At 63.4% G+C, this 14,877-nt stretch overlaps 2 protein-coding genes across 6 annotated transcripts in view; both read left to right on the plus strand.

Moving 5' to 3' along the window:
• CABIN1 (calcineurin binding protein 1) overlaps window positions 1–4,234 on the plus strand; it is a 166,528-nt gene extending 162,294 nt beyond the window's left edge. For 4 of the 5 annotated variants that reach the window (XM_011967986.1, XM_011967988.1, XM_011967989.1 and 1 more), the window contains 3 exons: window positions 1,713–1,877; window positions 3,097–3,410; window positions 3,648–4,234. In XM_011967986.1, coding sequence (XP_011823376.1) covers window positions 1,713–1,877; window positions 3,097–3,410; window positions 3,648–3,791 — 623 coding nt within the window. In that variant the 3' untranslated portion in view covers window positions 3,792–4,234. The remainder of the gene's footprint in view (window positions 1–1,712; window positions 1,878–3,096; window positions 3,411–3,647) is intronic. The other variant, XM_011967987.1, reaches the window with a different exon arrangement.
• Window positions 4,235–6,923: 2,689 nt separating this feature from the next.
• SUSD2 (sushi domain containing 2) lies at window positions 6,924–14,632 on the plus strand. Its single transcript, XM_011967990.1, has 15 exons — window positions 6,924–7,254; window positions 8,700–8,910; window positions 9,138–9,289; window positions 9,786–9,953; window positions 10,419–10,593; window positions 10,747–10,948; window positions 11,139–11,224; window positions 11,314–11,582; window positions 11,668–11,811; window positions 11,909–12,067; window positions 12,792–13,040; window positions 13,161–13,433; window positions 13,550–13,726; window positions 13,815–13,917; window positions 14,002–14,632. The coding sequence occupies exons 1-15, from the start codon at window positions 7,179–7,181 to the stop codon at window positions 14,024–14,026; spliced, it is 2,469 nt and encodes an 822-aa protein (XP_011823380.1). The 5' UTR covers window positions 6,924–7,178; the 3' UTR covers window positions 14,027–14,632.
• The last annotated feature ends 245 nt before the right edge of the window (window positions 14,633–14,877 follow it).

Here is a 14,877-nt window from a genome sequence, read left to right on the forward strand (position 1 = left end):
GACCCCTCTCTCTGAGGCAGTCAGGCCATCTAGGGTGAGGGGAGTGGAGCAAGGCGGGAGGGTGGAACAGAGGTTCCCAAATCAAGACTCAAGTAAGGGCACCACCCCTGAGCATGGTGAAGGGGGCTGGAATGCTGGCCTCATGCAGGTCCCTAGAGGCCAGGGGGAGACAGAGCCAGGCCCAGGAGCCTCCTGGGATATAGGGCCTGGGAGACAACCAGCCCAGACCTGGCACCTGGCTCATGGGTCTGCGCTGAGGAGCAGGGAGAGTTGCCCCAGTGGCACAGGATTTTGGCCTGGCCACCTGCTTCCCACAGAGAACTCAAGTCGTGGGGTAGCTGGGAGAGCTCCAGCCCTTTTCTGCAAGATGGATCCCCAGGTAGGCCCCTCCCCTCAGCCCCCCCACCATAGTGCTCCTCATAAGGCAGCCAGGTAGCCTGGGGAGGGAGGGTGCCTGCCCCTGCCTCCTCCTGCAGAATGCCACAGCAAGAAAGCCAGGTGCCTGCCCTTCCACCCCCACTGAGGGGTGTGTCCAGCCAGGCTGCCGGCCTGTGGAAGGGCCACAGGACTGAGAGAAGGCCTGCTTGGTGGGTGTGTACCCAGCCCTGGTGAGCCCTGACCTGCCTGCAAGAGGTAGGGGAGTGGCTGGGAGCTTGGCAGGAGGAGCCTTCTGAGGAACTCATCCTTGCCAGACAGTGTTTCAGGGGCTGGACCTGGGAATGACAGTGAGCATAGGAGGGAGTGGCCCGAGGGGGTGGAGGCTTGAGACAAGGCCTCAGCCAGCCTGGGGCAGGAGCCTCAGGCAAAGCAGCCCGATGGGCATGGCCATGGCTCCTGAGGCCTCTGCCTAGCCCAGCAGTCTCCTGCTGGCCCCAGCTTTGTACTGGGAGCTGTCACTCCTGCTGACCAAGGAGGGGAGCTGGCACCCCCTGCTGGAGAGGACAGAGGGCTTCCTGGCAGAGGAGTGGGATGGGGAGGCGGGGGCAGGCTGGAAAGGCAGTGGTTGATGAACAGTGTGATGGGAGAGTCCAGGCCTGAGTGAGAAGACGGGGAGCAGCAAGGGAAGCGAGGGCCGTGTGGAGGGTGGGGGCAGGGCTTGGAGGCCTGGGAACTGGGGACCGATCTGAGTAACCGCCTGACCAGCAGCCGTATGGACAGCATTTGCCTCTTAGGCCCATCCTGGCCTTGGCACAACTGAGCCCAATTCCTGGCCCCTGCCTCAGGCCAGGAAAGGTGTGGCTGGCTGGACAGGAGCCACAGTGCCAGCATCCACTTTGGTCTTAGTTGGGTTGTTTGGGTTTTGGTCCTGATCTTGTTTCTGAATGCTGCTTATGTGAGCTGGAAGGAGAGTGGACACCACCCCGCATCCCCTCTCACTGCCTTGTGATGGGATCTTAGAGAGGCTGGGCCTCAAAGACTCAGGTGTGGCCCCACTGGATCAGGTGTACAGCCGTCTTGGGGGCGGGGAGCCCTCTGGGGGTGGGGAGCCAGCCCCCACCAGTGTCCTCTTGGGTGGTGAGTGATTTCTTGGCAGCACCAACCCGGGCTGCCCTGTGGAGGGGAGAGATGCCTCAGCCAGGACCCCAGCATTGGCCATGCTCCCCTGCCCAGTGTCCCAGGGCACAGCCTGGGCCCATGGGACCTGGAACAGATGCATGGGAGCCTGTGGGGTGGATGAGTCCATTACCCGTGGTGAGCCCATGTCCCCACAGAGGGAGAAGAGCTGGCGAGAGTGGCAGAGGGCACGGGCTTCCCACCCCAGGAGCCACGGCGCAGTGCGCAAGTGAAGACGGCCCCCACAAGTTCCCCAGCAGAGCCACACTGCTGGCCAGCAGAGGCTGCCCCAGGGACAGGCACCGAGCCCACCTGCAGCCAGGGTAAGGCGAGTTGGGAGCAGCCCAGCACCAGCCCGCAGGAGGCTGCCTCACAGCTGGCAGCCAGGGTGGGTTTCCTGTCCTGGCCTTGGAGGGCAGGGCCTGGGGATGCCCCATGGAATGAGATGGGGAGGAAATGGGGGTAGTGCAGGCCGGAGAGGGGAGCCAAGGGAGAGGCCCAGGCTGAAGAGTTTGGCTCATGGCCCATTGTGTCAGGGGCTGGGTAAAGAGGGACACCAGAGGCTTATTCTGTCCCTGGCATCATGGAAGGGTACTAGCGAGGGCAGGCAGCCTGCTTGGGCGTACTGCAAGACCCAGGCTGAGCCCAGAGTGGGGAAAGAGGGGCAGTCATGGACAGGGAGGAGCATGGGCCCCGTGACAGACACTTGAGGGACATCAGCAGCAGGCAGAAGGGTGGACAGGTTGGGCTGGGCCAAGCAGGCGTCCCTGTCGGCAACCACGTCAGATTCTAGCCCTGGCCTCTGTCCGGCCTGTTCCCACCAGCTGCTCCAACCAGGCAGGCCCCTTGGGGACTCCTCCTGGCGTGGGCCTCCCACAGACCACTCGGGATGGCAGGACCTGGCGCCAGCCCCTGGGGGCCAGGCATGGGCTCTGTGTAAACCCCATTCCTTTTAAAGCCATAGGGCTGCAGAGGAATGTGGAGGCGAGCCAGGCCAGCCGGGTCCTCCCGGCTCATGCAGCTCCCTAGAGGCTGCCAGGCCTGCAACTGTCCCAGCTTTCAGGCTCTGGGCAAACTCAGCCCCTTGCTCCCCCTGGAGGATGAGGTGAAAGTGGAGGCCCTGGAGCCAGCCCAGTGACCACACCTAGCTGAGTGACCAGCTCTGGGCTTCAGTGTCCTCCCTGGGGCATAGACACCAATAGGACATGGATCCTAGGATGGTTGTAGGGATGTGACAGTTCATGCAAGCATGATGCCTGGAGGTCTTGCAGAACCCAGCAAGGCTCGGGGAGTCTCAGGCCCTGGACTTTTTGAGTTCATGGTGTTACTGGGTGAGGTTCACAGTCCCAGCTCCCCACAGCCCAGGGCCAGAGTTGGGTCCCTGCAGGCTTGAGCCAAGTATCTGCCCAGGGTAGAAGCCTTGGAGCCTGCCAGCCAGCACAAACTACACAGCATAAAGACCCAGGACCAGTGGGGGCGAGATAAAGTGCTCACTGTGTGATGCAGCAGGCAGGAGGTGCTCTTGGTCCCTTTGTCTTCCAGAGGGGAAACTGAGGCCTGAGCCGAGAAGGGAAGGGGAGGCTCAGGAGGCTGCGAGTGAGACTCAGCCCCTGAGCTCTCCCCCAACAGCCGCCAGCTCCAAGGCCCCCAGCGGTGGGAGTGCCCAGCCACCAGAGGGTCACCCAGGCAAGGCAGAGCCCAGCCGGGCTAAGTCCCGCCCCCTGCCCAACATGCCAAAGCTGGTCATCCCCTCCGCCGCCACCAAGTTCCCCCCTGAGATCACCGTCACGCCACCCACCCCAACCCTGCTCTCCCCCAAAGGCAGCATCTCGGAGGAGACCAAGCAGAAACTGAAGGTGACCTCAGAGGCTGGGCCGGAACCACGCGTGTGGGTGGGCGGCACAGGTTACAAGGGGACCTAGGGTGGGGGTGGGGGTGGCAGGAGGGACTGGGGGTGTAGGTGAGGATGGCATAGGGGCCTGGGACAGGGGTGAGGGTGAATCGGGAGCCTGGGGCAGGGGTGAAGGTGACAGAGGGATTTGGGGCAGAGCTCAACCATCCCTGACTAGTGCCCCGCTCGGCCCTCTCTGCAGTCAGCCATCCTTTCTGCCCAGTCTGCTGCCAACGTGAGGAAGGAGAGCCTGTGCCAGCCGGCCCTGGAGGTCCTGGAGACATCCAGCCAGGAGTCCTCGCTGGAGAGCGAGACAGACGAGGACGACGACTACATGGACATTTGAGGGGCCCCTGCAGCCCCACCACCACTCCCCAGGAGACCGGCCAGGCCTGGGATGCCCTGGAATGCCCCCTCAGCCTGGACCCTGGGCAGGGCCAGAGGCCCACGTGGGATGCCACTCCCCACACAGCCCCCAGGCCTGCCCAGTCCACCTCCTCATGGCATTCACCCTGTACCCAGGTCAGGGCTGTCCGCACCACGTGGGGGCCCAGAGGAGGAGGGGTCCACCTTAGCCATGTGAAGGTGGATTGGTCGCCATCTGCACGCCAGGCGGCATCCTTTTCTATGAAATGTTGACTTTGTAAATCTGCCCACACCCAGCTGGCCATGTCCACCCCTCGACACCGGGATGAGCCGGCTGTGCCTGTGTCACAGTGGAGGGGTCCTTTAGGGCCAGGCTCGCCCCTCACTTTTTTTGGTTGCTTTTCTAATAAAGATGGAACAGTTGTCTTTGCCTCTTTGCTCACCTCTAGGGGGCAATCCCGCAGAGTCTTGGGTGGAGGGTTGCTGTCCCCGGGGGTTCTGGGCCTGGGCCTTTACTGCCATAGCCCATAGGGGCCAGCCCCCATCCTTCTCCAGCATCGCAGGGATCAACCAGGCAACCAAAGCAGCGACTGGGGGTGCCCAGTGGGGTAAGGAGAGTGCCGGTTTGCGGCTGGGCCGGGCAGACGCCTCCAGTGCAGCTGGAGCCGGGCCTCAAAGGGGCGTTAGGTGCATCCCCAGAACTCCCCCGGCTGTTGGTGGGTGGGAGGCTGTATGGTGGGAGGGCAGGCAGGACTGGGGCTGCTGAGAAGCTGGGAGGAGGGGCTGTCAGGGAGGGAAAGGGGGGATGGGGCCGGCAGGGAGACACTTAGTCCCAACACCGTCGCCCTAACAGGGCCAGTCAGAGAATAGCTGTGGGGCTCAGTGCAAGACGTAAATATGAAGCCCCTTGTTCAAAAATGATTAAGGATTTTTTTTTCTTTTTTTTCTTTTTTCTTTTTTCTTTTTTTTTTTTTTTTTTTTTTGAGGCAGTCTCACTCCGTCTCCCAGGCTGGAGTGCAGTGGCACGATCTCAGCTCACTAAACTTCTGCCTTTCGGGTTCATGCGATTCTCCTGCCTCAGCCTCCCAAGTAGCTGAGACCACAGGCACACGCCACCACTCCCGGCAATTTTTGCATTTTTAATAGAGATGGAGTTTCACCATATTGGCCAGGCTGGTCTCGAACTCCTGACCTCAAGAGATCCACCCACCTTGGCTACCCAAACTGCTGAGATTACAGGTGTGAGTCACCATGCCTGATCGAAAATGATTAAGGATTTTAAAGCAGCCCCCACAGAGCATTAAACAAGCCCCTGAAGCTGGCCCCGCCCCTGAAGGCTCCAGGCCCATCTGTTTTGGGGATGTACAGGTTCCAGGGGCCCAAACCCACCCTTCACCACCCTCTTCCCCTCCCAGCACCACAGGGGCCCTCCTGGCCCCTGGGACCGCCCACGAAGCAGGCTCTCTGTCCAGGATGGAGATGGGGACCCTCCTCACTGCCCTGTGCTCCTCATGGGCTGGACACGCCCACCACCCAGGAAGGAAGGCGTAAAGGGCTGGGCACCGCCCTTGTGGAACCAGAGGCTTGGCGGCCCTAGATGGTTCTGGCTGAACCCGCCTTCGGAGGGCTGAGATGAGCCGGCCAGCCGCAGTTACTCAGCTGACGCCCACCCCCTGCGGGGCCTGGGGTAAGGAGCTTCCCAGACTGCACACCTAGCCCCTATCGCACTTCCATCGTCTCCGGACACACACAGCAAGGGTGCCCAGGCCAGAAACAGGAAGCAGCAGCTCTTCGTCCTCCTGTTCCCGGGAACCGTCTCAGCCAACCCCCAAAACCCCTCCCTGGAGCCTCACCTCAGGGACACCTCGGACCCTCCCAGTGCTGTAGGGAGAAACCTCAGCCCTGGGCCCGGGATGAGTGCCCTCGCCAGCGTGGGATCAGGAGACAGGCTCTCCCTGGCTCAGCACCTGAGTGTCCACTCACAGGACACTCACCTGCAGAGATGCCCTGAGCGCCATTGTGGGTTAAGGGACTTTCTCCCCTCTGGAAACAGTCGCTGGGAAGCTGAAGGTCTTGAGGGCCTCTCACCAAATGTCTTTGGGAGGTGGGAAGACATCAAATGTGGGTGTGGCTTCCCTGGAACAGCTGTGTGTGGGGACTCAGGAGCCAAGTCCCCCAGCGCACGCCTCTAACACCTTCAGTAAGGGCCACCCCTCTGGAGCCACAGGTGGCTGCCAACACGCTGTGGTTCCCAGCAGGCACCACCCAGGCAAGAGAGAGAACAGGCCGGGGAACAATGGACTGGCCTGGCCCCAAGTGCTGGGCAGATCAGAGACCAGATCATGCCCTGGGGCCAGCTCTGACTCCCTGCAAGTGTGGCAAGAGTCCCTTTTGGACACCTTGAGAAGCTGCAGCTGGGAGAGGACCACCCGCCTGTCTGGACATCCAGCCCAGATGGCAGGGCCCAAGTGACCAATCCCAGGCCACAGCCCTTACCGCCCACCCTGGCTGCAGGGGCTCCCAGAAGCCACCAAGGGCCTGGCTTGGCCTTGCCTGTCCACATCTGAGCTTCAGTTTCCTCATCTGCTCAAGAAGGGGAGGGAAACACTGATTAGATTATGCAAACTCTGAGTGGCAGGATTAGGTGTGGCTGGGAGAGTCAAGGCTCCCCAGGGTGGTGGCATCTCTGGAGCCCGGGGATGGGCCCTGTCTCCCTTCTGGCCCCCCAGCTGGGCTTGAGTACTTCCTCTCCCCTCCCTCCTTCCTCCCTCCGGAGGGGTCCCCTGCAGAGCTGCCTCAGCCCCAGGGCTCAGCCTGTGTCTGACCCAAACAGCTCCCGCATCCCCGGGAGGATGAGTTGGGAGCACCTCCTTCCTGCAGGAAGATGAGGGCTAGAGATGGAGGTCAATGTCAGGGCCACAGAGGCTAGAATCCTGCCTGGAGCTTAAACAGCCCTGCCTTACCCACCCTGTGCATCCCATCCTCTGCTGCAGCCCCACCCGGCACACCCTGCACACAGGGCGGGGCTGGGACCCGGGGTCTGAGCTTTGGCCTCTGGACATCCGGCTCATCGCCTGCCAAAGGCCCTACAGCTGGAGGCTCCAGCCTCCTCACCCTCCCACAGGGTCCCAGGGCCGACCCATGCCTGCGGGCCAGGAATGTGCTAACGGGGCAGGTTGGGCCTTGCTGGTCCACGCAGGCACCTGTGGACTTTGAGAGGGGACCCGGCGGGGAGGGGCGAGGAGGGGCGGGGCGGGGCGGTGCCGCAGAGTGCAGGGCGGGCGGGGCCAGGCCGGCTGGGAATGAGCTTCTCTGGCCGCCTTGCCTCAGAGCCACTGCACTGCTGGCTGCAGACACAGACTGCACCATGAAGCCAGCCCTCCTGCCCTGGGCCCTGCTGCTCCTGGCGACAGCCCCCGGCCCAGGCCCTGGACGCGCAGCAGGTATGCCTCCCTGCCCTCCTGTGCCCCCATCTGTCTGTCCATCTGGCTGCAGCCAGGCCTGGGCAGACGCCCCTCTGGGCTCAGCCTCTGTCCATCTGTCAGGCCATCTGTGGCTGTGCTAGGGGTGGTGGGAAGAAATTCTGAGGGTCCATGTCGTGGGGCAGCCCATGGGGATGGGAGATCTGAGCCAGGCCCACCCTAAACCCGCTGGGAGCTAGGAGGGAGGCGGGGGAGACCAGCAGAGGCCTCAGCCTGCGTCCCCAGTCCTGACAGGGCGGGATCGCGGAGGGGGAGCCAGGATTGTGGGTCCTCATCAGGGTGGGGCTGAATCCGGGAAAGTCTAGGGGAAGCCCCGAACTCTAGAACCAGGACACTGGCCACAGGCCACCCCCCACCCCACTTCCCATTCACCCTCCTGCCACTTATCTCACTTGCAAGCATCTCTCGGCCTCCTTCCCCGACCCCTGTGCGCCACCACATCCTTGGCCAGTACATATTTATTGTTGTTCTTAAGTGCCCGGCACTGCACTTAGTGGAGTGGGGCCAGCGGGGTGGCTCAGGCCTAGGCCTGGCCCTCGACTGGCCTCTTTTGACGGGGGATGGGGAAGGGCCAGGGACGTACGATTCCGTCCTGGGTGCAGGTACCCGCCCCAGTCCCTCCCTGCAACCCTTCCTTCATGCCAACCCCTGGAAATATGGCCCTGCCGCAGGTCTCATGGCCCATAGGAGATGCTTTGGGCCCGGCGCTCACAGCCCCTCACGGTGTGCACCCCCACTTCCCTTTCCCCACTGCTGGGACCCCTGCTTGAAATGTCCCTCCTCTCCCCAAAAAGGAGGGGAGCAGCCCTGGCCTTCTGCCCTGAGGGCGGGGTTCTCTTTGGGGTCTCAATTGCAGTCCCTGGGAGAGTGAGAAGGGTCAAGTTCAGACCCTACACCATTCCCTACCAGGCCTCGAATGGGACTCTTGGCAGCCATGTCCCCCACCCCAATCCAGGCAAGCAAGAGGGGTTCTGCAGGCTTCAGGCCCCTCGGAAGGTGCACTGTCCACAGACACTCTGGGGAGCCAAGAGAGGTCGAGGGCTCCGGCTACCGTGGCCCTCTGAGGACCCCCACCTGTGGGATAGAGGACTTGGTGGCTGAAGTATAGTTATGCCCAGGGGCTTCTCCTGACCCTGCAGGGCTGAGCGGATGCAGCCTTTTGCCTCTTCTCGCTGCATTCTAGCCCGTCAGGGCAACAGCCAGATGGTCTGTGCTAAGATTCATCCTATCCCCACGGGCCCTGTGCCTTTCTACCATGTCCACGTGGTGGCCAGTGCAGCTCCCGGCCAGCGTTCTCCTGGGATGCTGCTGTCCAATGGGCTGTGGGAGGAACAGAGACAGGCCTTGCACGTGGGGCAGCCAGTCCGGCACCCGCCAGGCCAGGCCCTCAGCATCCTCTCCTCCAGATGCCCAAGACAGCTGCTCCATGCGCTGTGGCGCCCTGGACGGTCCGTGTTCCTGCCACCCGACGTGCTCCGGCCTTGGCACCTGCTGCTTAGATTTCCGGGACTTCTGCCTGGAGATCTTGCCCTACTCAGGCTCCATGATGGGCGGCAAGGACTTTGTGGTGCAGCACTTCAAGATGTCCAGCCCCACAGACACCAGTGCGATCTGCAGGTTGGGAAGCCCAGGAGGCCGGGCACCGGGGCCCCACACCCCCATCCCCGTGCGTGCTGAGGGCTCAGACCCACTGGCTGGCTGAGTGGAGCCCCTCAGACCCAGGACAGGCAGGAGGACACAGGCACGACTGGCTGGCTGGGTTCCCCAGGGAGGTCGGGGGCCCGGACTGTCGAGAGGCTCAGCCTGTGATGGCCCAGCCCCTCCTACCACCACTATGCCCGTAGGTTTAAGGAGAGCATCCAGACCCTCGGCCATGTGGACTCCTCCGGGCAAGTGCACTGTGTGTCACCCCTGCTCTATGAGAGCGGCCGTGTCCCCTTCACCGTCTCACTGGACAATGGCCACTCCTTCCCTCGCGCGGGCACCTGGCTGGCTGGTGAGCCCTCAGCCCTCCTCTCTACCCACAGCCTGCCCCCACGGGGACTTTCCCCAGCACTAATCTATGCACACCAAGACTTGGCCCGCCCGTGCCCTGCCACTCTGGCTGAACCAGTCCCTTAGGAGGCCTGCCCGCCTGCGAGAGTTCCTTCAGCTCCTCTCCACTCCCTGGCATCCAGACAGCGATCCCAGCCCAGAGTGAGTGGGAGCTGCAGGGGTCCCTAGAGAGGTGAGCCGGTGCCTATCCACTGAGCTCCGCCACGCCAGGGCAGGGGAGAAGCCAGGTGGAGGCTAGAGGCGTGGGCAGTGGAGGGAGGGCAGGCCCCTGCCTCTGCGGCCTCAGTGTCCTTTTCTGCCGTGAGGGCCGGAGACACCATCACCCAGCTGCTGCCGTGCATTGGCCCTGGGGGCTCCCACAGCCCTTGAAGACTTAGGGCCTCCTCCCTGCACCCCCTGGGCCCAGGCCCTCACTCACCCCTCACCTCCCCGCCCAGTGCACCCCAACAAAGTGTCGATGATGGAAAAGAGCGAGTTGGTGAACGAGACGCGTTGGCAATACTATGGCACTGCCGACACCTCAGGCAACCTCAGCCTGACCTGGCACGTCGAGGCACTGCCCACACAGACCGTCACCATCGAGCTGTGGGGCTATGAGGAGACAGGTGAGGCCAGCTGAGGGCTGGGGTGGCATCCAGAGCTTTGGGCCCCCAGAGGTGGGAGGAAGGGAGTCCCAGCTGTGTGGGGACAGGAGGGGAGTTTCCAGGTGGGGCTGAGGAGGGAAGGGGATCCCAGGCAGAGACTGGGGATTCGGATGGAGGGAAGTGCAGGTCAGGGGGGTCAGGCAGGTGGGAGGGGTCAGCTGCGTGGGGCCTGGCTCCCGAGGAGAAGGCTCATGCGGAACCCCTGCATGGCTGGCATGGCCCTGGGCCCAGCTTCCAGTAGGGACATGGATCCTGGAGTGTGGCAGGAGGTGGTGGTCACCCAAGCCAGGGTCCCTGCTAGAACACCGCCTCCTAAGGGGACTGCCTGGCGGCCCATCCACCCACCTGTCAGGCTGCTGTAGGTGCCAAGGCCTGGGGCCAGGCCTCCAAGAAGCCCCAGAGCTAACCAGGCCTCCTCTCCCTCAGGAATGCCCTACTCACAGGAGTGGACTGCAAAGTGGTCGTACTTGTACCCCCTGGCCACACACATCCCCAACTCTGGCTCTTTCACCTTCACCCCAAAACCTGCTCCTCCCAGCTACCAGAGATGGCGAGTGGGTGCACTTCGGATCATCGACAGCAAAAATTACGCGGGGCAGAAGTAAGGAGGCGTGGAGGCGCAGGTGATGGGCGGAGGGCCCAGCTGCCTGCGGCCCATCGTGCTTGCCTGCGCAGCCCGGGTTGGGGGTGGGGAGAGTGGGCGACCACGGGGTGGTGTGGCCTGGCCCCAGCTCCAGCATCATTGTCTCCACAGGGACGTGCAGGCGCTCTGGACCAATGACCACGCGCTGGCCTGGCACCTGAGCAATGACTTCCAAGAGGACCCCGTGGCCTGGGCACGCACTCAGTGCCAGGCCTGGGAGGAGCTGGAGGATCAGCTGCCCAGCTTCCTGGAGGAGCTGCCGGACTGCCCCTGCACCCTGACCCAGGCCCGGGCGGACTCCGGCCGCTTCTTCGTGAGCCTCCCATCAGGGCCCAGGAGAGGGGATGAGGGTGTCGCCTCCCCACTGAGGACAGCACCAGGGGAGGCAGACAGAGGTGTCCTGGAGGGTGGGGCGGGGGTCTCAGGGCACCTGCAGCGTTGGCCTCGGGAAGGGGATGACAGAACCGGAGGCCACTGGATGACAGCCACCTGCTGCTCTGCAGACGGACTACGGCTGTGACATGGAGCAGGGCAGTGTGTGCACCTACCACCCCGGGGCTGTGCACTGTGTGCGCTCTGTGCAGGCCAGGTGAGCCCCCAGGCTGGGGCCGGGGTGGGGACTGGGGACAGGGGTGGGCTCCCAACAGTGGCCTGGCCGTGACCCACTGGCTCCCGCAGCCCTCGGTACGGCTCGGGTCAGCAGTGCTGCTACACAGCGGACGGGACGCAGCTCCTGACGGCTGACTCCAGCAGCGGCAGCACTCCCGACCGCGGCCATGACTGGGGCGCACCCCCGTTCCGCACGCCACCCCGAGTGCCCGGCATGTCCCACTGGCTCTACGATGTCCTCAGCTTCTATTACTGCTGCCTCTGGGCACCCGACTGCCCCCGCTACATGCAACGGCGGCCCTCCAATGACTGCCGCAACTACCGGCCCCCGCGACTAGGTGGGTGCCATCCTGTGCCCCGGACCCTGGGAAAGATCGGGCTGGGCTGGGGTGCACCCCACCTGACCCTCCACTCTCACCCCAGCCTCCGCCTTCGGAGACCCACACTTTGTGACCTTTGACGGCACCAACTTCACATTCAATGGGCGCGGAGAGTACGTGCTGCTAGAGGCAGTGCTGACTGACCTGAGGGTGCAGGCGCGGACCCAGCCCGGGAGGATGTCCAACGGTGAGGCCAGGGCTAGGGGCTGCTCTGGGTGGCGCAGGGTAGATCCAAGGTGGGAGGCTGGAGCCAAGTGGCGCCCGTTCCGCTCCCACCACCACAGGCACACAGACCCGTGGCACAGGGCTGACTGCAGTGGCCGTCCAGGAGGGCAACTCAGATGTGGTGGAGGTCAGGCTGGCCAACGGGACCAGAGGTCTGGAGGTGCTGCTGAACCAGGAGGTGCTGAGCTTCGCCGAGCAGAGTTGGATGGACCTGAAGGGTGAGTAGTCCAGCCACGCGAGGCTGCGGGCTGCCCTCACCTCCTCCCCATTCCTGCGGGGAGACTGAGGGGAAGCCCTGGGCCTTCACGCCTCTCCCAGCCCTGGCTAGAGGCCTGGGTGGTCCAACCTCAGGCCTTCACACCCACCAAGGTGCCCACATCATACCCACCTGGTCAAAAGCCAAGAGGCCAGGATGGGGGGACATGTCCTCCCTATGGAGCATCCCGGGAGCCATCTGGAGGGAACTCACCCGGTAACGTTCACCGCTGGCCTGCACAGAGCCACTCTTGTGCTCCTGTCGCTCCCTCAGTCCTCAAAAGCCACTGCAAGGTCGCCAGCCCTGCACGGTTAAGGATGCCCCTGGCAAGCGGTAGCGCCAGCATCCGAACCCCTTGCTTCAGGGAACTGATCGAATGAAAAGATTCCTGGTTGGGATGGGTGGGGACCTGGGAGGGGCCTGTCAGCACTGAGGGTGCAAGGACCCTCGGGACGTGCCCAGGCAGGTGTGGCTGCTGCAGCCAAGGCCAGAGGGACCCACACATGCATCTCAGCATGGGGGGTTCACCGCAGGGGCTGCACCTCAGGCCCTGGGGACGCCCTCCCTTCCCCTGCAGGTGCCCTCACCCACAGCCCCTGGGTGCCAACCACCCTGTCCTGGGGCTGCAGGAGGGCAGAACATGGTGTCCACAGCAGGTGACCCTGACCCGTCCCACTTGTGCCCAGGAATGTTCCTGTCGGTGGCTGCCAGGGACAGGGTCTCCATCATGCTGGCATCAGGGGCCGGCCTGGAGGTCAGCGTGCAGGGCCCGTTCCTGAGTGTGTCCGTCCTGCTGCCTGAGAAGTTCCTCACCCACACCCACGGCCTCCTTGGAACACTGAACAATGACCCCACCGACGACTTCACCCTGCGCAGCGGGCGCGTCCTGCCCCTGGGCAGCAGTCCCCGGGAGCTGTTCCTGTTTGGGGCTGACTGTGAGTGACCGTGGAGTATATGGGGCAGACAGGGCGGGGACTGGGGGAAACATGGCACGGGCGGGGCTTGGGGACCAAGGGAAGCCACGCCCAGCCAGGCCCCCGTCATGTATCTTCCAGGGGCCGTGCACAACGCGTCCTCCCTGCTCACCTACGACTCCTGGTTCCTGGTCCACAACTTCCTGTACCAACCCAAGCATGACCCCAACTTCGAGCCCCTCTTCGCCGGTGAGACCACCCTCAACCCCAGCCAGGCACAAGAGGCAGCCAAACTATGTGGCGACGATCATTTCTGCAACTTCGATGTGGTGGCCACTGGGAGCCTGAGCACGGGCAATGCCACTCGGGTGGCCCACCAGCTGCACCAGCGTCGCATGCGGAGTCTGCAGCCAGGTGAGGGCGGGCGGGGGAGGTGGGCACCTTGTCCTGGGACAGGACCCCCCAGGGTGGCCAGATGTGTGGATGCATGGCAGCTCAGGCCTGTTGTCTGCACTCTGCCCCCATCCCAGTCGTGTCCTGTGGCTGGCTGGCCCCACCTCCCAATGGACAAAAGGAGGGCAACAGGTACCTGGTGGGTTCCACCATCTACTTCCACTGTGACAACGGCTACAGCCTGGCCGGGGCAGAGACCAGCACCTGCCAGGCTGATGGCACCTGGTCCTCACCCACCCCGGAGTGCCAGCCAGGTGAGGACACTCTGCTCATATACCTGCCTGCACCTGTCCCCACTCACCACCCCAGAGGGCCCCTCGATGACACTCGCTCCCCCACCAGGACGCAGCTACGCGGTGCTGTTGGGCATCATCTTTGGGGGCCTCGCGGTGGTGGCGGCGGTTGCGCTCGTCTATGTGCTGCTGCGACGCAGGAAGGGCAACATGTGAGACCCCCCAGCCCCTGTGCCGAGACCCCGGGGCAGCCAGTGGGACCACTGAGCCTACTTCTAACTGCGTCTCTGTTGCAGGCACATCTGGGGCACACAGCCCTGATGGGAGCATCTCGTCTGTGAGCACCAGGCCAAGACTCCTGAGAACAGGCACCCCAGTCCTGCTACTCCCGCATCCCCAGGACCAGACACCTGGGACCCAGACACTTGATACCTGGGCCTTTAACCCCCTACTCTGTCATCTCAGACCTCAGGCAGGAGGCCCAGATTTCCAACACCCAAGCCCCGTGCTAGCAGCGCTCCGTGCTGTTCCCCAAATACTCACGGCTCTAATCCCCTGAAACTTCATACCCTGGGATTCTAATACCTGTGTCCTGAGCCCTTTCACGCCCACACCTGAGCCTCAGATTCCAATACCTCACTCCCCAGAGCCTGACGCCAGGGCCCCTGACCGCTGATCTGTGGAGACCTGCTCCCTGACCGTGCGGGCAGCAGTGCAGTGCTGCCTTGATTCCTGGACCCCTGGGCCCAGCCTGGGACTCCAGATGGGGTGAGAACGGGCCCCAAAACCCCAGGGCAGACAGCAAGACCCCCAGCGGCAGAGACCTCCCTCAGGACTCCAGGCTTGTAATTTCGAACTCTTCTGGAAGGTCACTCAGGAACACCCTCCCTGCCTGTGCAAGGAGAAAACAAGCGCCTTGTTTCCTTCCCTGGTCTCCTGGTGTTCATGTGGCGCCCTGGTTCTGGAGAGTTCCATGACCGCCCCGCGGGGTCACCACCAACCGTATCCAGAGTGAGGCAGGTCTGAGCCCCGCCTGCTTCTTCCACACGCAGGTTGCCGGGGATGCTCCCTCCCCAGGCTCGCTCTCCATGTGTGCAGTGGGATGGAGAACTGTGGCCGCTTCGTGGCGTGGGGAAGCCGCCAACACAGCACAGGGCTCACTTGGGTTTCTC

The sequence above is a fragment of the Mandrillus leucophaeus genome, unplaced genomic scaffold (assembly GCF_000951045.1).
Source record: "Mandrillus leucophaeus isolate KB7577 unplaced genomic scaffold, Mleu.le_1.0 Scaffold820, whole genome shotgun sequence".
Classification (NCBI taxonomy): Eukaryota; Metazoa; Chordata; class Mammalia; order Primates; family Cercopithecidae; genus Mandrillus; species Mandrillus leucophaeus.

Bases quoted from the DNA above. Each gene is read 5' to 3' on its own strand.
- SUSD2 (XM_011967990.1), top strand. From the start codon at position 7,179: ATGAAGCCAGCCCTCCTGCCCTGGGCCCTGCTGCTCCTGGCGACAGCC. The intron at 11,812-11,908 runs GTGAGGCCAGGG...CCACCACCACAG, and splicing joins GCCCGGGAGGATGTCCAACG to GCACACAGACCCGTGGCACA. The intron at 13,041-13,160 runs GTGAGTGACCGT...TGTATCTTCCAG, and splicing joins GTTCCTGTTTGGGGCTGACT to GGGCCGTGCACAACGCGTCC.